At 38.5% G+C, this 23,867-nt stretch overlaps 1 protein-coding gene across 2 annotated transcripts; it reads right to left on the bottom strand.

Moving 5' to 3' along the window:
- Positions 1-348: 348 nt before the first annotated feature.
- LOC310931919 (uridine-cytidine kinase-like 1) lies at positions 349-22,486 on the bottom strand. Of its 2 annotated transcripts, none has more exons than XM_083895164.1 (15): positions 22,406-22,486; positions 13,353-13,546; positions 12,100-12,206; positions 10,002-10,172; positions 9,409-9,480; positions 8,694-8,883; positions 8,501-8,562; positions 6,087-6,106; positions 4,086-4,184; positions 3,847-3,940; positions 3,621-3,683; positions 3,383-3,505; positions 2,415-2,522; positions 2,173-2,329; positions 349-1,420 (listed from the first exon to the last, which is right to left on the bottom strand). In XM_083895164.1, the coding sequence occupies exons 1-15, from the start codon at positions 22,477-22,479 to the stop codon at positions 1,341-1,343; spliced, it is 1,614 nt and encodes a 537-aa protein (XP_083751290.1). In that variant the 5' UTR covers positions 22,480-22,486; the 3' UTR covers positions 349-1,340. The 2 variants fall into 2 exon arrangements, with proteins under 2 accessions (XP_083751290.1, XP_083751291.1); XM_083895165.1 differs by lacking the exon at positions 22,406-22,486 and adding an exon at positions 19,120-19,462.
- Positions 22,487-23,867: the final 1,381 nt, after the last annotated feature.

A 23,867-nucleotide genomic window follows, 5' to 3' on the forward strand; every position in this document is an offset into this window, starting at 1 on the left:
AGTTCTTCTAGTTGCAGAGTTCGCTGGTGCTATGGCTAGCGCAAGTCAATGGTACAAGTTAGCATGGCATTAGAAACACTCATACCGACTTCACAGTGCACCCGAGGCAAATCAATTAAAACACTAGACTATTGATGTACATTCCCTTAACTGTCATTTCTTTGTGAATTTACATTGCTCAGCCCTGATCCTTACTGACTGATGAGTTTTAAAACTGTTACACTGAACATGATTATGATGACAAATAGGTTTGATGTAAAATAAAGAAAAGACTAGAAGGAATTCAAAAGGCTCCATTTTACTTTTATTATATATATATATATATATATATGGTAAACATGCAGCAGCAGATGCAAATACAGTTGTACACCGAGTCTGCAGGAACAACACGCTAACAAATATCTCTTTTCATGTTGTACATTTCCTTTTTTTTGCAAATTTCCAAATCAATGACTCAGCATGTTGTTCTGACGTCTTGTTGCATCAGATCAGATGAGAATGTGGATAAATATTGTATAGAGGGCAACATCATACAGGCACTGGTGTTTCAAAGGTGACAGGAAAGGACTTCATAATTTTATCACAAATAATCAGAGACACAAAAACAACAGCATGTGATGTACAGCATAACACAACCCTTTTTCATGACAGTACAGAGAAATATGACTTGACTTCCACCGGTCAGGTCCATCCAAAGTAGTAAATGGAAGGACTTTCTGCATAAATACAAGAGTGCGTATACTTAAAACATGTCAGGTCAGCGTCCACAGAAATGAAGCAGAGCTGAACCAGAGAGCTGGAGTGGTCCTTCAGCAAGTGCTCATGGCGATGAAAGATGAGCAACACAAGTTCATGATTTTACTTTGGTGAAAGTTGTGCGGGAAAAAAAACCTGATGTGATAAAAATAATCATAAAAGCATCTTTTTTGTTTGTTTGTATGTTTTAACAGCTCGAGCAAATTTACATTCAGTTGTGTCATCCACAGTACACGGCTTAAGGCTATATGTATATATGTATATATATATACATATATATATATATGCACATTCTGAAAAGGATTGTCTCTAACTAAACAAAGACATTTTGGACTTAATAACTTACTGGACATATAAAAATATTCAAACTTCATGAACACCGCTTTTCCACAACATTATTTACATTAAATAATAACATACTTCAAAGTTTCAATTAAAAGTGGGCTGTATATTAAAAGCGTTTGACTTCATATTTCAGGGCTCCATTGTTTCTTTAAAAGAACATAGAGTGTGTTATGTTATGGCCTCATACTCTCACCTGTTCTGCATCAACCACAATAAGTTCATGCACAGTGAATTTATTATCAATAACTGGGCTCATCCATGTCCTCGTCGCTCCAGTCAGGCGGTGCGTCTGTTCCAAAGTACCGATCTCCAAAGTTTCCTAAATGGGCAAATAAATAATCATTAGAGATGTTTAAAAAAATGTGATCCTTAAAAATTCTAAAAACTGGCAATAATGAAACTTTTTTTTTTCTTTAAAGTTGATTCAGTGTCGTCAAAAATGAAGGTTTCAGTTTTATGATTACAGCTGAGTATTTAACTAAGTAATTTAACTTCTTGCGCAAATTTCAAGTACTTCCAATAATGACCGTGTCTTTTTGAGCAATTTTCAGAAACTTTAAAGGACCCGTGGGAGCCCTAATCATACCCTCATCTAAGACCTTCTGGTTATAGCCAGGACACTTGCTCTTTACTACAACATGTGCTGAATTACCCTTTAACAACACAGGCAGTGGATATTTTGGAGCGCTGTGAGGGAAAGCATTGCGCTGAAATGTTTACAATATTTTAATCCACAGGCAAAATTTGTTTCAAGGCAAACGAGGACTAATCTTAACAACCAAAAAGGCTTGGACAAACAGAGATGTGTCTGTGTGAGCAGCTCCTGAGTGTAGTGCTACAGCAAATCTAAAACAGAACAGAATATGACTTTATTAATCCGCTAAGGGGGAATTATTTGTGTTACAGCAGCAGAAGAATAAGATATGGAATCATGAATAGACAATCGGCTCCAGCCAATGTTGAGTATTTATGACCAAATCTCAATTTGCTTTTGCTTTTAGGCCCTAATATAATGTCACAGATGCCAAAACACACCAGTTGAATGAACTTACTTTCTTCAGCATTACTCACCGATGCCAGGTATGATGTGGAAAAGATCGTTGACCTTCTTGTCGACGGCTGTGGTGATGATTTTGACTTGTGGAAATGCATAAGCCACTGAATGAACTCCCATTTCTGCCATTAGCAGGGACACCAGCAGGATTTTCTCCTCCTGAACGTCATGATCCTGAAAACAACAAAAACATGACATGCGTCATTAAGATGTGTTGTGTGATGTGATTTAATGCAGAGGGATTTCGATTTGTACACACCAGCAGGACTCGTACGGCCATCATGGCAGCAGCTCCGGTGGACACAGTGCAGTCCATCAGAATCACGTGATCTTCACTGATGTCTTTAGGCAGACGCAGGTAATGAAGCTGCCGTGTTAAAAAAGGAGTCAAGACAGGATACATGTCAAACTTAAACACAATGAATGAAAGAAAATTAATAATTAAATAGAGTATGTATTTATAGTTAAAGCTCCCACACAGTACTTAAGAATATGTGAGCTGCTTTGTCTCATTGTTAGATAACTTTTTCTGCCTGGAAACTGAAGTTTGTAAACGACTCACTCTTCTGCACCAAAGTGCATCAAGAAAATGACATACAGTTTTACCTCAAAGGGACAAAAAGGAGTAGCTGATCATCTGGTAAGTTTGAGTCTGAATAAAGGATTTCAAACACAAAGTGACACATTTTGATTTGGTGAACTGGGCAGCTGTGGATCAACAACTCCTGTGTACGTGTGAGGTCAAATCGCTGCTTTTATGGACTTTGGTTTAGCATCACAAACTTCCGACTCTGGTTGGAAAAGTCTATCTAAAGAAAATGATGGGTGACTTTTGAAGACACTCAAGGACACCTTCCAGAGACAAAATAATAAGAAAACAACAATAATGAAAGTAAGCAATTATAAACAGAATATCAAGTGAAAAAAACAACGGTCAAACAGAATTGGCAGATCTAAATGGCGAGTTTTTATGTGAGATTTGAAGGTGGGAAGACAGCCATTTGTTGGACCTTTTGGCTAAAATCAGTATTAACAGCCATGTCTTCTATGAGAGTTGAGTGTCTGTCTACTGCTGGCTCTCAGTAAAGTGGGCATACACACAGCGCAGTCACCACTGTCTGTATCAGCGCCTCATTCAAGCACACAACCAAAAAAATGAACTCATTCTTTAAGGTAAATGAAGAAATTCTCTAAGGAGATGAAGTGCTCTCTTTTCATTATTTGCACCTCTGGTTCTCCTGTATCCTGGTTGGTCTGGATGAGGATCTTTCCAATTCGGACGTCTTTGCACACCGCCCTCAGAGCTGGCTCCATGGTCTCCCCAGCTCGCAGAATGGACACGCCTGTGATCTGAAGGACAACAAAGCAGAGACATAAAATATTAAAACAGAGGTTAATTGCAACAATTTGGGTAGAGACAAAACTCAAATGGATTTGAGAAAGTAGGTAAATGAAGTTCACTCACCCTCTTGCCATGGAAAGCTCTGCCTTCATAATCCTCTCCTTGCGGGGTCTGGACTACGCGGACCTGAGACAATGTGACAATCAAAACCCTGTAAAAGCACAGTGCTGTCTACTGGTATTGCTGACAACGACGAGCCCAAAATACATTTGTGTCCATATTTTTTCCCCAACTTCCCAATTGGAACACAGTGAGCTGTGCTTTAACAGTGTATGTCAGTGTTTTGCACCTGTGATGGGAGAAAGGAGAGCGCTCGCTCGATCAGCAGACGCATCAACCTCTTGGAGTAGAAGATGAACTCATCGCGGCTCGTTTCCTTATTCCTTAATGTTGAGATTTGGAAAAAAAAAAAGACAATATCTACACTAGTGGCAGCTGCACATATTGTGCTGGGAACAGATGTATATACATATATATGTATAGCTTATAGCTACATATATATATTTATTCAACACACAAGGTTTTTACCTGATGATGGTGTGCATCCCCTTGACCTGGGGTGTGCTCTCCAGAACACTGAGGGTCTGGGGGAGGGGTTGGGCCTGGTGTGCAGATGCCAGGGCTGCCCTGTGACCACAGCAATGAAATCATTCAATGCAGGGGTGAAAAAAGAGCAGAGCAAGAGGAGGGAACCGTTGTGTCAGACACCTGAGCACAAGCTCAAGTAACATGCATGTGTACAATATGTGCAAGTTAGGTAAACACAAGCACACACGCGCGCACGCACACGCGCGCACGCACACACACACACACACACACACACACACACACACACACACACACACACACACACACACACACACACACACACACACACACACACACACACACACACACATTTAAATACATGCACAAATATGTTTCAGTAGTAGTTTGAAATAGGGTTGCACTATTGTTGAATCATTGCAATGTATGCACATAGTAAAATTGTAAATTTAATTTCTTTTGCCGTTTCATTCAAACAGAACTCGCAGCTCCCACTTCAGTGAATAAACTACAAAATCAGTCAAAGTGGTATAACACCATTTCAGTCCTAATTAGGTCAAATTTAAAAAGTTATTCGAGAGTCATTTTACCCTCTGCTGCCCCTCTAAGTGAAGGTAACGTGTGATGGAGAACCTACGTAGCCTTCAGTTGTCCATTGTTATGTAATTATGCAGAGTAAACACAGGCCATAGGAAAAAACAGCGTGATCAGAGCATGATGGTCCTGACCCAGAAGCTGTGACCTACTACACTCAAGGTAGGCTAAATAAACGCTACATTTTCATGTTTTTCAGGCTTTTCATGACTATAGGAACCCTAAATATATATATCACAGAAAAGTACAAAATTGCAATGCAATCCACTATTGTGCAGCCCTGGTTGGAGACGACAATGATAGTGTGAAACCACTATAATTGGTATGAAAAAATGTATGATGAACAAAAGCACACAGTGCTGTGTTGAAAACTGGAATGGAAAATCGCAACTGCAGAGTGCATCAATCTTATACCCAAATGGGTAACCCTTTCTATGAATACCACATCTATAGTGCATTACGAGTGCATTCATAGTGAATTATAATGCCCATCATAATCGATCATAATGCATTATGACTAAACTCATAAACACACATAATGCTTCATGATGCACTGTATCAACAGTTATGAATAACTACAAACCGTGCTTATAATGACTTTTAAATCCAAGGGTCTTATGAGTGCTCTTGACTGGTTAAAAACTACAGGCTGACTTATAATACATTATGACAACTTATACCCCTCTATATACACACACCTCAACAATCAACATAATGTCATAATGCATTATGATCGATTATTAGCATTATAATTCATATAATAATAATAATTAATTATAATTCATTATGAATGCGCTCATAATGCACTATAAATGTGGTAGTCATAGAAAGTGTTACCAAAAAAGGAAATAAAGGCTAATAAAAAAGAAAACATTTTGACATTTATTTTACATGGACCCCAGTATTCCACACATATTTGACCTCCGCCAAGGAGGTATATGTTTTCACTGGAGTTTGTTTGTCTGTCTGTCTGTTAGTGACCAACATAACTCGAAAAGTCACGGACGGATTTGGATGAAATTTTAGGAAATGACCGCAATGGGACCAGGAACAAGTGATTACATTTTGGCCGTGATCTGCAGACGCTATCACTGGTTACAACGCTCGCTGTTTGACCATAACGTTATCACTGGTTACAACACTCGCTGTCTGACCCAGGCACGCTGGCAGGGTGTATTTTGTAGGCACTGAGCTGCCTTGGCGGAGGTCTGTGCTCTGCGAGTGCTTTTCTAGTTTAATATGGGGTTATTCTTCCTGCTCTCCACTGGGCTCTAGAGAGAAACACACTATTAAAAAAAAGTGATGCAGCCGTGTTGACACCTCACTGCTTTCACATGTTAGCCAGATGCAAAGAAAGCAGAAAAAGAAAAAATGAACAAATCTGCTCACATATCCCAGCGGAGTTTCCTCTTCGGTGAAAACACAACATCGATCAAAAATAGGACGAGACACAGAGACAATGACAGACGGACAACGGAAAACAGGAGGAAAAATGAGAAAGAGACACAATGTCAGGTGGATGAAGGGATGAGGGAAACAGTGACGAGTGTGACAGCTGAGAATTTCAAATGTTCCAAATCCGTTCGCCAATAAAAATCCACTGCCATTTTTTAAATTAAATTAACTGAAAAAAAATGGGTTTGGTCTGTGGACCAGAGTTTGATATCTATTGCATGTGCATCCAAATTTGTGTACGCGTGGGGAGGTGCATGCACGACCATGTGGCTGTCACTCTTTCACCATGAAGAGAAAGAAAGAGGTTCAGCTCACAGGCCCCAGCATATCCTGTGTCTAAAGACAGACATCAAGCTCACTTCCTCCCTCTCTCTCTCTTTCTCAGTCTCACATATTGTGGCTGACATTCAATGGAAAAATGAGACTCCAATACCCAACTCTTTGTAGTTGGGTAACTTTCTCTGTTGCTGAGGTATGTGATAGTCAACAATAGCTGTAGCGAGAGCTTCCTTTCTCTCACTCTGACTGTCTTATTTTTGTCGTTGCTGAAAGGAGGGGTCAGCGACTTGACTCGTTGGTGTATTTTTAGACACAGAAGCCAGGAAGAGTGTGAATTGTCATTTCTCTGCTAAGGTATATAGAGGGAAAACCACCGTCTTTACATTAACTGCTGGCTGCCCCACAAAAATTTAATAAAATATTGTCTATAAATGTATTCCACAATACTCATCATGGCTCCTTGAGGAACTCTGTTTGATTTAAGACATGGCATGAGAGCGCCACCTGGTGGTGTGCCATGGCAGCCAGCAGATCAGTGGAAAGTTTGGTTTTTTTGCGAGCCTCCCACCCCTGCTAAGTAAGATGCTGGAGTGGTGGAGGGGAAGTGGGCAGAAGGTGGAGGAAGAGAAGGACAGACAGGATTATAAAAGCTACTCTACCTGACGCTGAGCTCGCGCTGTGAGCCATGGAGGAATTTGCAGTGGGGTGGGGGGGAGCAGTGGGATTGGGGTAGAAAGTGAGACAATAGGCTATCAACAGCATGTTTGGTACAATGATTTGTGGGGTGATTGTTTACACCACACCCCACTGGCCAATAACAACTTTGCTTTTAGTGACAATTAGTTGCAGCATCAAATCCAAAAGTACATGCCATGAATCAACACTAATGGCGTGTTTCCACCGCCTCACCTTGCCTCGCCTCAGCATGGCATGTTTAAGTTGCGTTTCCACTAGCAAATTTGCTCAGGTTTCAAACGCGCTGAGAAGGTAACTGTGCGTGACGTCGCCAGACTGCTGGCCACTGATTGGTCAGAGTGACGTTACAGGAAAAAGCATTATCAAGACATCCGACATAATAATCAAGTTGAACAATGCCCAACTGTAGATAAAAATACTTAAAAATACTAAAAATATGGGTTAATCTCAAACAATTACCAGGGAAGTATATAATATTTAACAGGGGAGTGTGGTGTATTTAGCGACAGCACTGCTGATCACAAACTCTGCCGCTGTTTTTAGTCCAGTGACTGTGTCTGTGCTCCAGTCATGAACAAATAGTTTTAATTAACTGATTCCAGTGATTCAGTCACACTGAAAACAACTGCTTTACCAGTCACGAGTCACTTATTTGTGGGTGTGTACAAAATGAAGTCACCACAGTTTCGTGCAGTCGTGCAGTGATGACTCCACCCACGTTGAATAGGTACTTTTTTGTAGTGGAAACGCAACCCAAACCACGCCGGGGCGAGGCGAGGCTGGGACCATAGTGGAAAAGGGCCATGAGAGTCATGCATTTATTATTAGAAATAATGTTAAATAATGTAGTAACAATGACAGAAGATGTTTATCAGGTTTATCAAGAAAATGTTTTTGCAAATTAAAGGATGAATGAAACGGTAAACTTAATGAAATAAAACTAAACTAAAAAAAAATTAATATGTACAAGAAAACAGCTTTAACTCTCCTTTCTTCAGTTGTTTAAAAAAAAAAAAAAAAAAAAAAAAAGTTATAACAGAGAAGCATATAAACGTATATAAAATAACAAAGTAGAAACTAGAGGGTAATTTACAATTAATTGAAAGGAGGCTGAAAATGTTTGTCATCCTCATACAAAAATCTGTGTAGTGCATCTTCTTCCCACTAGAGGGCAAGAGGGAGCTTGCAATTACTGACAAAATGAAAGCATGGAAGTATAGATCATTGGTCTTACTGGGTTTTGTGATATATATACTGCGTTATAATGGTAAAATATTCAGAGTCAGAAAATAAGAATGAATATCTATAATGCTCTATTTATATTAAACTGTAGTGAGTGCATGTATGTGTATATGTGACTGGGCCTCTCTTACCTCTTCCAGCTGACTGTGCACATGCTGCACGATCAAATCAATGGCAACCATGTTGCCGCCACCTGACACCAAATCAAAAAAGAAAAGAAACCAACAACAAAAAACAGACCAGCATTATCAAAAAGCAGTAAAAAAGTTTTGTAAAAATGAACCTGTGTGAATATAAAAAGTGTGTGTGAATGTGTATACACACCACGTGGCACCACAATGTCAGCAAAGCGCATGGTTGGCTCAATGTACTGCTCAAACGCAGGCTTGACAAACTTGTTGTACTGTTTGATGACGCCCTCGATGTCTCGTCCCCTCTCGGTGATGTCCCTCCTTAACCTGCGCACGAGCCGAATGTCTGAGTCGGTGTCCACAAAAATCTTCATGTCCAGAAGCTGCCAGGAGGGCATTGGAAACAGAGACGAAAAACGCTAAATATACAGTTATACCTTCTTTGTTTTCTATCTTCTTAGGTGATCGATAAGTCCATAAAATAAAATTATGCTGCTGGAACTCGGGGGTGAGCGATACCGTCACCATCTTAACATATTCTTAAGATAGCAAATACCTCAGGTGAGTTTTATTGGAGGACTTTTTTTGTGAAGCTCTGTTTTATGTTGTCGCCTGTTGACATGACAATGGCTAAGTGAGCTTTCATATGCCTGCCCCAGCTGCTTCTTTGAATGCTTTGGAGCTGGTAGAGTGCAGTGTATGAAATAAACTATGTATGAATACATTTTACATTTAAATCAATGTGTGTAGATTGTGTAGGAGTGTGTAGATATACAAGACTGATACATAAGACTAAGTAAAGTTTATTTTTGACAATACTACTAGCTGCTGTAAGGGAATAAAACTGAAGAACTTACACAAACAATAAAATAGCTAAACACACCACAAAGACAATAACATCATCCTACCTTCAAGAGCTCTTTATCTGCAAAGGCCATGATTCCCTCAAAGATGATGACACTGGCTCCATATACAGTTTTCTATGGTGGAAAAAAACATGCACATTTAAATATAGTACATACAAGCAGTACAAACTAGGGCTGGGTAATTTATAAATATTTTATCTGTATCATGACACGAGACAAAATATGGTCGTAGATTTAGGATATCATTATATTGTAATAAAGTCTCTGTGATTACTTTTTCTGGTTTTAAGGACTAACTAACATTTCTTTAATTTTAAGCCTAATTATTTGTGTTATTGTAGAATTTGATTTATAGTCAATATCATTGTTTCTAACACACATACTGTAAATATCCTTCATTTAAAATTTCACAACAATCGCACGCTTAAACATATCATAAACTGCAGATATCTAGTGTTGTATCTCGTAAATGGGGCTATGCAAACCTGAACAATAACAAAACGGATAGATGCCACTGGCAGAAGACTAAAAAATAAAAAGCAAATTGTGGTCAGTGACCATCTACAGTAGCAGACAATTAATCCTGGTTAACAAGAGAGACTGGCGTGTGTGTGTGTGTGCGTGCACATCCTCACCCACTCCTTCTGCCTCCCATGCGTTGTAAAGTCATACACAGGGATTTTCACACTTTTGCCCTGTTTGAGTTTGCGCAGGGTGTGCGTCAGCAAATCAAAGTCAAAGGCATCAGGGTGATCAAAGTTGTAGTCATTACTGGCTGCCAGTGTCTGCTGCTCTGAAGACAGGACCTGAGGACGAGCAGGTCAGCACACAGTATTGAATGACACAGCAGTGATGATTTCCAGAGCAAAAAACATAGAAATAAACATGGCCGATAGAACAGCAGTACATTCATGTTGTTCTAATACAACAACATTTACATGCTGTTATTAGAAAAATTACACACCACCATAGAGCAGTGTTCAAGAGCAGTGGAAGTTTAGCAGGTCCTAAATTTAGGAGAACATTATGCGACAACTGTGACGTCTGAACCAGGTGGTGTGTGTGTGAGAGTGTGTGTGAGAGAGAGAGAAAGAGAGAGAGTATGCCTTAGGGTGGCCAAGCATTAAAACTGTTTCTAAAGTAAACAGTAATGTAATAAACGTTTATGGCTGCAAATGTTGCTCTGAAAATCTTCTTCAGTTCGTCCAAGTGATTCCACACCAGAACTCAACAGGAACAGCTTGTGTGCATGCAAGATTTGTTGAGCAGTAGTGCCCTCTGTGTGGTACAAGTTTATGCTCCAAATCATAGCACTAATGTTGTTCTGTTAAAGGGCTGCGTCTAAGGTTTGATTACTTTCTCCATTAATAGATTGAGTTGTTTGGGCCATAAATGTCAGACAATGGTGATCAAATAAAGATGATGTTTCCCAAACCTGTCTCAAATGTCTTTGTTTTGTCAACAAATCACAAATAATCAGTTTCAATGATTTCTTGTGTTGTATAAAGCAAAGAAATTGGAAAATATTCACATTTCAGAAGAATAAAAAAAGCACTCCAACTGATCGATTATTAAAATAGTTGGTGAGTACATTCGGAATTTGTAGCCCTAATACCTACTGAACTAAAACACAGCAAGCAAATAATTACTTATTAATATAATAATAATAATTCCAATTTTGAAAAGCTATTAATCAATTTGAGTGTTGTTATGTGGTGCAAAAACATGTGTTTTATGTGCAGACTCAGGACGAAGAGGCACCATTCTCCTTATTATAAGTCACAGTAGCATTAAAATTATGATCTTGCTGTTATTTTAAGTGAATACAGAGTAGGACTCTGAACAATGAATCACAAACAAAGGCTTTAACAATATTTGTTAAAGCCTAAATGTGTGTCAAAACATAAATTTAGATAAATTATTGTCTTGATATATACACATCTAATCCTATAGACTGAAGAGAATGTCTTAGTTTCTCAGAGATCTGCACAAATATCACACAGTAATCGTTTTAAATATGTTTTTAAAACAGATTACCACCCCTCTGATCGCAAATTATACCGCAATTGCAATTCCTGGCAAAGAAAATCACAATCAGAGTATTTGACACATTGTTGGTTTAATAAGACAAACTAATGAAAAAGACTCTCAGAGGACTGTGAGCACGGGGCAAGTCTTGTTTTATTTTATTTATATGGCACTGAACCATAACAGAGGTTATTTCAGGGCACTTTTTTTATATAGAGCAAGTTTAGTTTAATATCAGTTACAGAGATCCAACTGTGTGACTGTGGAGAAGAAAGGCTGTTTCCTGTTGACTACAATATTCAAATAAGGCTAAGACTGTGTACATACAAACACAACCTCAAATCTTCACACTGTCTTCACTGTTGGCTACAGCATGTCCTTTCTTTTCCTTTTGCGATTTAAAATGACGTAGCACCAGCTCATCGACACTAATGTGTTGACTTCTGTTCCTGTATGTAAGGGTGTGAAAATTCAAATTATTGACATCTTCACTTTTGCCTTTTATTTATGTGAAAGTTGATGTATTTTTGTTGGTTTCATAGGAACAATAGTATTTTAGATGTCAGTGTCCGGTGATTGTAAAAAGTTTAGAACCAGCACTCACTGGTACATTCATCCTACTCTGAACTGCGGCTGCTTGTCAGTCTGTGACAGGATTACAAATCCAGTGTGGGTGGAGATACACACTGCATAAAAACCACACACCTTGTAGAAAGAGTCCATTGACAGCAGTACAACCCAGGGAACATCGAGAGCCTCAATGATTTTCCTGGCTACGGTGGTCTTTCCTGAAGCGCTGCCACCACACAGACCTGTGACAGAGTAAAGTCACTCAGTAACATGTGCATATACTATAGAGTACATTTTGAAATAGTTCTTCTGGGTGGGAACAACCTGGCTTATTGTATTGTAGTTATTTGCATGTGGAGAAGCAGGCAGAAACAAGATAATCACCCCCATTAACAGGTGAAGGTATTTTTTTTAGTACGACTTGTACAAAACAGACCTGTATTTCCAAAACAGCAGCAAAGCTAAGGCACATTTCATTGCACTAAAATGTCACTAATGGTCCTGAATGGGATTATCAATTTGCTTCAGCAGTTATCTCTGAAATATCCTCAAAAACAATGTGCTTCTGTTTATATGGAAGTCTATCGGAAAATGGGCATGATTTATAAGGTCAGTAAACCTTTTTCTGAGGAGTTCATGGTCTCAAATGCTAGTTTCAAGTCTTTATTCCATCATGATATCACAATAAAAAAATATTATATGATATAAAAATAAATATAAGATATTTCACAGAATTTCAAAATAAGGGAACAAAATGTGAAACAATATATAGTTCACAATAAAAACTAAATTAATTTATGATAAGAAATTAATATATAAAAAAACAACTCAGAAATAAAATAGAATCAAATATTCACATGTGGAATTAAAACACTAAAAAACATTATTTTTCCACAGCTGACGACATAGACATGAAACACAGGTTTTACCAGTTACATTACTCCAGGTTTAAGAGAGCCAAACAAGGTCTTAATAAATACTTGATACTTTAACCTGTAGAAGCAGAATAATTTTCTGAAGAATTTGTTATTTTAATCAGATGCAGATTAGGGCGTGTGAGTGGACAGACTGCTTGCCTTTCTTTCGCCCCCTCTCCTCTCACTAAGGCCAGCTATGTTTAAAAGGATGTTTTCATAAAAATTTGATATTAAGTGACATGGGTCACAAGTTTGAGACCACTACTTTAAAATGTTGGGCTTCATTTCGAAGTTGAATTGAGAATGGTACAAAAACAAGGAAAACTTGTTGAAAATTAAATATTAATGTTACATAATGTTAGTGATGTTGTGTGTTTTATAGCCTTCACTGCCTAGACCGCGTCCTCCAAATGACGCAGGCCCCAGACTGAGACACAGCTTGTGCCATGACAAAGGATTACAGAGTCTTACCAATGACAAAGGCCTCTTTGGACTGCGCTCCATGTTCGTTGTACCAGGGTGGGCGTCCGGCAGTATAGATGGTTCGTTTGGAGGTGCGTAAGAGAGGAGGCTCAGACTTGCACTGGCTAGTGGTCCTTTTCCTTGGTGTCAGTCCCGTGCTCACTGAGGGGAGAAGTCGGTCCAGTGATCCTTCACAGCCTCCACTGTGAATCGACAAACACACAACAAAAGTAGAGCATCACTGAAAAAAACATAAAAAGCTAGCTATTTGTTCTCTGTTTTTTTGAGGTAAGGAAAGGTGTTGCAATGTGATGACTGTTTCGTGGCTTTCTTTCTGTGGTTTTAAAATCAGGCAATTTCACTGCAGTGTGCCTATATTTTTGCTGCTAGTGCTACTAAGAGCACTGGTTAGTCAGTGATTTTTTTTTTTTAAGTCTTTTTAACTGATCTACATTTCGGTTCTGTTCGCTTTGATTCTTGTGTCAGACGTCGCGTTCATGACTCTTACTGTGTCGATACTCTCTGACCAATCAGTGGCCGGAATTCTGTTAATGCAGGAACTGTATAATGGAAAAGCAGCAAAAAATCTTTTATTTGACACTTAGGTGTGAAAACTTCACTTGTCACATAAAAGACAGGTTATGCTGCATTCTACATTGTATCTACATAATATACATATATATATATATTATATAATGCCTTACCCTAACCCTAATATTAACCAAACCACATTTTACAGAGGATGACTATTAAGGTCAGTGTTTTTGCCAAGAAAGGAGAGGTAAAGTAAATACAAGCACACACACGTGATTGTGTGAAGCTAGTGCTGTTTACCTTATCCAATGTCAATGATTCCTTTTTATACTTCAAACAGGTGAGCCCTACAGTGTGGAGGAATATAACTGGCACAGTAGGATAAAGTACACTATACTATATATTAACCTAAAAAGTCACGTGACCATTTTGTTGCAACACAGTCTTGTGTTTTGCATGCACTCTGCTGTCGTAATGTGTGTCCTTGTGGAATCAGATAAAAAAAAGACTCATAAAAACAAATGACAATAAACTCTTTCAAAATAGATACGGGGCTAATTTGCATAGATTATTCAAATTACATTTGCACAACACAATAACAATGTCCATGATGTCATTTCAACCCAGGCCCTGTTCATACTTGGTATTAATATTGATTCTGAGAGATCTGATCATAAGTGGACAGCAGCAGCACCAACTTTGTTCACACTTCTTCACCACCAATTCTCCCAGCATGTATGCAAATTACACATAGACAGTGTGTAAGTTAGTTAATAAGACTTAATTCCATAGCACATTTAAAAGCCCCAGTGCTATACAGACAAAACAAGTTTATTTAAAAAAATAATTAAATAATAAAATCAAGAAACAGAGAAAAACAATAAACCATTCTATCTTGCCCAATAAGGTGCTGTCACCTCTGCCTCTTGGCACCACCATCATACAGTATGGAACCTAACAAGCGCCCTCCACTGGATCCTAAATGGTACTACTTCAAATGTCAATGAGACTACACAGCAAGGTATTTTAAAAAGGTAATCTCAGCTCAAACGTGAATTACACCCCACATTTGAAATATTACTGGATTTCAAATAAGGTGACAGTCCCTAAATGCGATTAAGACAATCACAAAATCCATCCAACCATCCATTTTCTACCACTTTAACCTCCACAGGAGGGTTGGGGGGGGGGGTGCTCTGCTAATCTCATCTGACATAAAGTGATAGGCGGGGTCACACCCTGGACACATCGCCAGTCCATTGCAGGGACACGTACAGAGACAAACAACCATTCACTCTAACATACACCTACGGTTAATTTAGAATGTCTAATCCCCATATGTTTTTTGGACTGTTGGAGGAAGCCGGAGAACCCGGAGAAAACACATGCATACACAGGGAGAACATGTAAACTCCATGCAGAAAGGCCCTTGTTCTAACCAGGGCTCGAACCTAGGTCTTCTTGTCGACATCGATTTTGTTTCTTTTTTGATGGCTGATATCTTAAGTCTATTCTTTTTTATTCCATCTTATAAAATAAAAAATAATAACAATTTAATAAATAAATAAATAAATAAATAATCCAAACAAATTGCTGATGGTCTGTTTCACCAGTTTGTGTCTTTGGTGTCTGCACTGCAGTGTACTTACATATTTTACATAAAGGCATAGTGTCTAGGGATAGGGAACGCAAGAGCAGCCTTCATCATGCTAAAGAACGTCTGGGCCTCCAGAGTGATGATATGCATAGCCACCAAAACCTTGGATATTCAACTCTAACGTCAAATCAGTCCTGCTCTACAGATGTGAGACATGGAGAACAACAAAAGTAACACACCACAGGATAGAAAGCTTCATAAACACTTGTCTGAGGAGAATCTTTAAAAATCAAGTGGTTAGACAAGATCAGCAACCTTGATCTGTGGGACAGAGCAGGACAAAACCCTGTTAGAAGCCAGACCCTCAAGAGGAAATGGTCCTGGATAGGGCACACACTTAGGAAGCCACCATCCAGCATTAAACACCAGGCCCTAACATGGAATCCACAGGGCAGACGAAAGAGAGGAAGAAGGGACATGGAAGAGGAGATGAGGAGTATAAGCAACAACTGGCAAGACCTAAGAAAGAAGGCCCAGAGACGAGTCGAATGGAGGAATATCATCGGTGGCCTATGCTCCTACAGGGGCAAAGGGCCTAACTAACTATAATGTCTCAGCTCAATGTTAATACATGACACTTGGTCAACTAAATCTGAGGTTTTAATGACTTCACCATTTATCAAGTTGAAAAGAGATGAAAATGCATAAACTTAAATAAATGATATATAATTATAGTCCAATTTATTAAATAATCATCTGAAGACAATCATTCAAAAATGCAGCTATACTAAGTGTCCCGAGGACAGATGTGCGCTCAAACATGCAAAAGAATGTGGCCCAGAGATAAACTACAAATGTGGTTTGCATAAACACCACCTGAGAGAGTTTTAAGGAGGAACTGATGTTTGGATTTGAATTGCACAAGTAAATAGATCAAAAACATTTCCAGTGAAAGCTTATTTAAGTGAATTAAAAGCCGCTCAGTGAGGCAACTGTTTTGAGAACAATGAAGTGTGAGAGAAAACAAGTTTATGAAATGATCGTCTTCTGCCTGTCTCTCTATATGCAAATCACAGCCTGGGGCGCGATCAACACACACTTTGGTATGAGTCCTGTCATGCTCGCACTTGTTCATTCCCACCTGTCATTTAAAAACAAAAAACAACACTACTTTATTTAAACATGTTTGCACTGCATAGTACAGTGTCTTCATGTTATTTGTCTCAGGTCTGTGTGGTGCCAGTGTTCAAGAAAGAATTTCAATATATTGAATTTCAATATACTGATTAATTAAAAAAGTAAAGTCGATCTTTAAAATGTTAAGCCTAATTATTTGTGCTATAGCACAACACTTAAATATCCATAATAATAATGTAATAACTGTATTTTAAGTATGTAATACAGCTCATAAACAGTATATGTTTTATTTTAGAGTGTATTTACAGTGCAACCATCTCATCTAACTAATTAAATCTATTTAAAAACCTACAATGGCCTTACGGAATGAAGCATCTGCAGCGTAATATCCTTGCAAAATGTTATTGTCCAAGAAAAACATGGATATCATCAAAATAATTCAAGGACTTTCTAAAAACCTGTCTAAAGCAAAGGGTTTTTTAAATGTAAGAGGTCATATTGGTATTAGGCGTGGTAGATTCCACATACTACTGTAACTGACATACTTGGATGTATTTACAGTGGCCAAAGGGCAAATACAGAGTTTAAATAGTAAGTTAAAATGTGGCATTGATGACACATTATTTGCTTTTCAATTTCACGTTTAGACACAGAAGCCTAAATGAACCCAAAACTATTGTGATTACAGAGTTTGCAATGAAATGTTTTTTTCCATGAGCAATTGATCTGTTGATTATTTTCTCGATGGATCATTTGGTCTATGAAATCCAGAAAATCTTTACATTTAAGAAGCTGAAAAATGAATGTAGAAAAAAACACTCAAACCTACTTGCCAATAGTTGACAATTAACAGACATTTTTGGTTTGTGACTTTTGAACATAATTTTATGACCTTTTATGGACAAAATCGAAAGATTAATCAATAATGAAAAAAAGCCTAAAATACTTTTTTATACTTTTACCCATTGTCACAAATATTAAGTTTCAGTTGCACCCCCACAAAAACAAATGCTGTCTATTGAAGGATTATTTTAACCATTGCTAGCAACACTCACTGCAGTCTCCGAGATATCCACACTTCATCCAGTGACGAATGTAAAAAGCCAGATGCCATAACTTAAACAGGGGAAGCATAAGGGAACGTCCTTCTACTGCTCGCTTTTCCAGTCAACCCATGGCTCCCCACGTCCTTTTATAGGCCCGAAAAACCTCACCAGGTGGAGCAGCAAGAGGTTGAAGGTGAAGCAAACAAGGGAGAGCAAAGATTTATCTTATCACACTGAGGTCACCTGGGCTTGTAACGAGCAAAGAGGTGAACTGAGACTGAGAGAGAGCCTCACGTGAGGCCTCACATAGCTGACTTCTGTTGGATTAGCAGTTAAAACCAAACCAGCGAAGTTTGTAAATTCTCCACTGAGAAAAAAATCAGGTGCTGCTGGTTCTACTGCCTTAAGTTTGTGTCACTGAGGTAAATTTGAACTGAATATTTCAAAATGCTCAAGTGGCAAAACAACACATGAACTTACTGATGGAAGCAGCAGTGGATCAGCAACTTCTGATATAATATACAAATAATGTAATGCAAAATTCCATTTCCTCTATATGGACTTTGGTGTAGGGAGTGAATGGTTTACAAAGCAACCAAAAAGTGAATTATGCTACTATTTCCCTTTTGTGTGTCCATAAATAGTGTGTGCCTATCTGCAATGCTACTATAATGTAGAGCTGCAACTAAAGATTATTTTCATAACTGATTAATCCGTCAGCCCTGGGTGAACCTGCCCTTCGCCCTATGTCAGCTAGGATAAGCACCAGTGCCCCCCTGTGACCCTCATGATAAGTGAGTGAGTGAAATGATGATGCTCTCAAATGTCTTTTTTTGTCAATAAACCACAATTATTCACTTTGAATGAGTTCTTTGTTTTATGGAGCAAAGAAACCAGAAAATATATATTTAAAAAAAATTCATGAATAAAAAACCCTAACCCCCAACCAATTATTATCAAAATAGTTGCTGATTAATTGAGGTATTGATCAATAATAGTGTTTCGTTCTTTCAGAGACATTATAACTTCACATATTTTCAAAAATATCTCAATAATATAGCAATCATATCGTCATATATATTTTTTTCTTTTGCTCAATAAGAAAGTTTTTGATTCTATTTTGCACTGTAGTTCTATTTAATTCCACAGAATTCTGAGTAATGAAAAGACACCTGAGTCGGCTGATCGCCGCAGTGTCGGCACAAAAGCACTACGGCAGTCCCTCAAACCAAGTCAGATGAACGTTTTCCCAGACCATGTCAACAAAGGCCCTACGGCTTCATTGCAGACAGCAAAAGACTGGAGGAGCTGTCAATCCTGTTCATCTACTTTTAACAGACATACAAACAACTGTGCCGCCTCTGAACTATACAATACATTCTGTACACCTGTGGATACTAGAATGACAGAAGAAACATATAAAAATAAATATATATAATGTAAGTAAATAAAATACACTTACCTGCCATCAGATCTTAGAGTCCAACAGCCAGATATTCTAGCTCCTGAGAAAGCTGGTAGGGAATTCATGCCTGGAGACAATATTCCCACTTTGTTTTTTATATTGTTGCCTCAGTTTATATTATGTTCACACTCAAGCACAACAAGTTACTGCACTCTGGTACAGAATACCCAGAGAGGGGGACATGGAGGTGGTGGGGGAGATAGAAATGGTGCCAGCTTGGAAGAGAAACGAAACTTTACACATCTGTTAAACTTTCAGTTTCTATCCATTCAAAGTCGAGAGAGAGAGAGAGAGAGACAGAGAGCGACAGAGAGGGATGGTACTGCAGTCTGCCTGTCGAGAGCGCGCACTCACACTGAAACTTTACAGCACACTTTTTCCCTCCTCTTCCACTCACTCTGTTCTTCACTCCTCCCCTCACTCTCCAGCAGCCAACAAATGTAAAAGGATAACCTCCCCATGTAGATTATGTTCATTAGGTCATATAAATAGCACCACAGGGGTAGAGCTAGACTTTCCCACTCCTGGTACACAAACAACAAGCTTGGGTCATCTGTCTTTGACAGTCAGTGTCGCAACATGTGGCTGGAGGTGAAGGAGGGAACCAGAGGAGAATGACAGAGACATAAAGAATAAATAAACAAACGAAAGATGGATATTGACCAAATCAACAATAGACATGGTTCAGGCTGTGTAGTGAAGAAAAAAAAGAGATGGGGGAAATGAAGGGTGAAGGCAAGAGGAGGTGTTTTTTTTTCCCCTGCAGGGACTCACCATGTCTCCATGTGTGCCAAACACCCGGAGACTGGAGACGTCAGCACAACAGCAAACACGCCCGCACGCACACCACACACACACACACACAGAGCCATCCCTCCCCTAACTTCACTCACAGGGAATAAACAGCATGATGAAACCCAACACTGCCTCAACTGCTCCTCTCTCAGCTGACAGTGTGTGCAGAACAGCTCAGGAACAGACACACACTCTCTCTCTCACACACTCCTCCCAGGCTGCAACTTGTTCAGACAAACATATCATTGTTCTCAAAGATCACATTTTGACTAATTCTTAACCCACTACAGCAAAAAAACCAACACAACTTGACAACACCTCCCTCATCTCTGCTGCCATTTTGTCAAAGTCACATGGGAGAGACACTAGGGCTGGGCTATATAGGAAAACAATCACAACTGTTTTCACAATATAATAAATATGATGATTATCAATGCAAAAACAGCCTTTAAAACCAGGAAAAGTCATCACAGATACCTTATCATGATATATTCATTTGACAATATATCTATATAATATATGGCTGGACAATATTGTCCAGCCTTACAAGGGAGTTCAGTGCTTTTGTCAACTCCTCACTATAACTTTGAAACACTCTTGACTGTTCCTTTTGCATTTGCGTCAGGAGAACAGCTGCGAGACAAGAAAGTGGCGTGGAAACGAGCCGCCCGAACGGGTTGCTATGCCAAAGATCCAGCTCTACATAGCTACATGGAGCACAGAGTTAAACACACACACACACAGACACACACACACACAGCTGAATGAAATAACCCTTCACTAGAACGAATGGTTTAATTACAGTATCTGTACACATGACTAACCATGTAGAACAAACACACTTGTATAAGTCATTTTAAATCAAGGGAGAAGAATTGCTAAGAATTCTGGTTTCATTACAGCTATAAAGACACTAAGTGTTTCAACGTGACCCACATTCCAAATGCTGACTCTTCAACAGTGGGTTGAACAACAGTAAAATGAGTAACTATTTATAACTGCACATTATGGTTTATATTAAAACACACACCTTTGCAATGACAGCTTGCTCATCAGTTCTGTTCATGCAACCTTTGTAAAGACCACAACATATAATTGAATAATAATGGATGAATAATTGCCAACAATTTTAATAATTAATTAATAAAGGTATTTTTTTCTGCCAAAACATGAGAGCTTTCGGGACTCGCTCAGCAATGTTTTCCACCTTTTTATGACATTTTATGGATCTAATAACAACAATAAAAATATTGAAAATAATCTTTAGTGGCAGCCCTATACTGTATTTTAATATTTACGTATTTCTACTGTTACAATTCATTTTATTGTATTGCCTTTTGCATTTCAATTTAATTTTCTTTATAGATACACCTAAGCCTTTTTAACCTTACCGACAGGGTATACTGGTATATTATATAGTTTTTCAGCTTCTTAAATGTGAATATTGTCTTTGCACCATATAACTAAGAAATCATTAAAACTGAATACTTTTTTTTGTGGAAAAAACAAGACATTTGAGAACATTGTAATTTCCGGGTTTGACAAAGACTGATCAATATTTTTCAACATTTTATGGACCAAGCGATTACTCGGTTTAATCAAGAAAACAACAATCGACAGATTAATTATGAAAATAATCTTTAGTTACAGCTCTTAAAAATACATAAGCAACGTTATACTATGTAAAAAAAAACTATCTGGCAACAAGATCCAGATTCCGACTGAATTTTAATAACTCTTACTAGTCACCGAAGGTGTGGGTGGGGGAGTCAGTGATGCAGTAGCACCCCCTTGTGGCTCAACGAGGTGGCAGCTTGTATTATCTTCGCTGTACTTTGTGGATAGCTGCTGAAAATCCCAGAAAATATGATGTATGTGTGTGTGAGTTCAGCAGCACTGTGCGTCACACAAATACACATTTACAGTTGTAACTTTGCTTTGACCTTGAAAAGACAGCACTTAAAGTCAGTTAAAGGCTACCACGAATTAACTCCACGCTGTGCTGCGACCACTGACACCACGCTGTGCTTCACTTTTCTGCTATGTTAAATAACGCCTTACAGTTTTACTGCTAATGTTTAACGTCAAGTTTTACCGTTACCTTCATTATAATTATTATCGGACGTTAGCGTATAGCGTTTTAAGCTAGCTGGCTACGTGTTACTGTTTTCTTTCTATTTTTAAATGTATGACTGTGAAGTTCATTTTTTTGAGGGTACCTCGTTGTTAAATATGAAAATTATGAAACTACGTTTATATGATAATATATAATAAACGAATATTTACACTATAGGTACTGGCTTATTTATATACATACATATATATATATACATGCATATATATACACATGGTAAAGAGTGTGTGACAAGTCGACTTTCCTAAAAAAAAGATGCTTGGTCCAAGTGAATTTTTTTTTTTGCGTAGCACAAAATGTCGGCACATTCTCCCACACGTTCCGTAATAAACCCAATAGTTTCTAACCGTTTACCTTGACGGTGTACTAACAGTTTTCTCCTCGTTCTCCATCTTTGAGATTCTCCCTTCCTTGTTAATGGCAGACATTGCTGCACTGTTGACAATCAAGTGTGCGTGAGCAGTACAGTATGAGCCCGAGGCATCATGGGGCTTGTAGTCGTATCGCGTTTGAACGCTCGACCGGCTTTGCAATGATTGGGAACTGAGATGAACTAAAATACCCACAATGCACCGGTCAGTTTTTGTTTTTTTGGTCTTTCCCTGGACCGGCGTCAGCAGAGCACGTTATAATCTTCATACAAACAGACCGGGGCCTTTCCCATAACTGGATGTGACTAAAAGCCATCTGTTAGAAGAGCGTTTAGTACTTAAGAATTGCTTTAAAAAATATGTATATATATATATATATATTATAATTATGTATATTTTAATGATGTTGTTTATCACAAATACAGTCAGACTATGTCTATAATGTGGCACAAATATATATACTTATATATTCATCCTATCTTTTACAACACTGTACAAACTGCATTGTTTTGATTGGTCCCACATTTATTTAACAGCAGGGGAGTTTCAAGGAAAGTCGAGGAGCTAGTGGTGGGTACGTATGGGTGTCACACCAGAAAATATCACACCAGATAATTCAAAGAAAGATATATATTTTCAACATGATAAAATATCACTTACTACTGTCTTGTTTTTTCTTTTCCTCCTATTGCTGTTAATTTCCTGTCACTCATCTTGAAAATACGGAGCGATTGGCAGTAAGTGAATGGCACAGGGGGCCGTTTTAACCGATAGACTTTATATAAAAATGAACAGTCTCCAATTTCAGAAAGTGATGCCAAAGTGGAAGTGTCTAAAACCTGTATTCTCTTAAATGGTCATCAGGGTGCGACTAGACTGGTTGCACAAAAAGAAGAACGGAAGTCTAAAAGAAAGTTTGAGATGGTTTCAGGAATCTGTTTGTGTCTGACTCACTTTGATGTCATGGCAATGCTTTGATGACATGACAACGCTTTGATATGTCACTGTACTGTTGTATGTGAGGTGGGTACTGTACTAGATTTAAACTAAGATCCCTTCATAGTCGAATAGACAATAATGCATGGCTGCATTTTTCTGTCCGATCCCAACGCATGTCCTGTATTTTGACGGGGCACAACCTGAACCTGATACAGAGTAAGCTGAAGTGTACTCTGTCACGTGGCTGTAGCCTTTATTTATTTATGGTTCCAGAAAATCACAAACGTTCTCATCACATCAGGATGAAGCAAATATGACACACCCATGGACACACTCTCACCAGTTCTTTCTTAACTATTGTTGAACTGTTACTGCTAATAATTTTTTACATAATCAACCATCATGGTTTATTATGCAGGATACCTCAATATCTGTAGTGCGTCGCTGCGATCCCTGTCCTCCCCTGTCGTCAATAGGACACCCCGGTTCTGAAGAGATACTAGGTC

The sequence above is a fragment of the Microchirus variegatus genome (genome assembly GCF_963457635.1).
Source record: "Microchirus variegatus genome assembly, chromosome: 9".
Classification (NCBI taxonomy): domain Eukaryota; kingdom Metazoa; phylum Chordata; class Actinopteri; order Pleuronectiformes; family Soleidae; genus Microchirus; species Microchirus variegatus.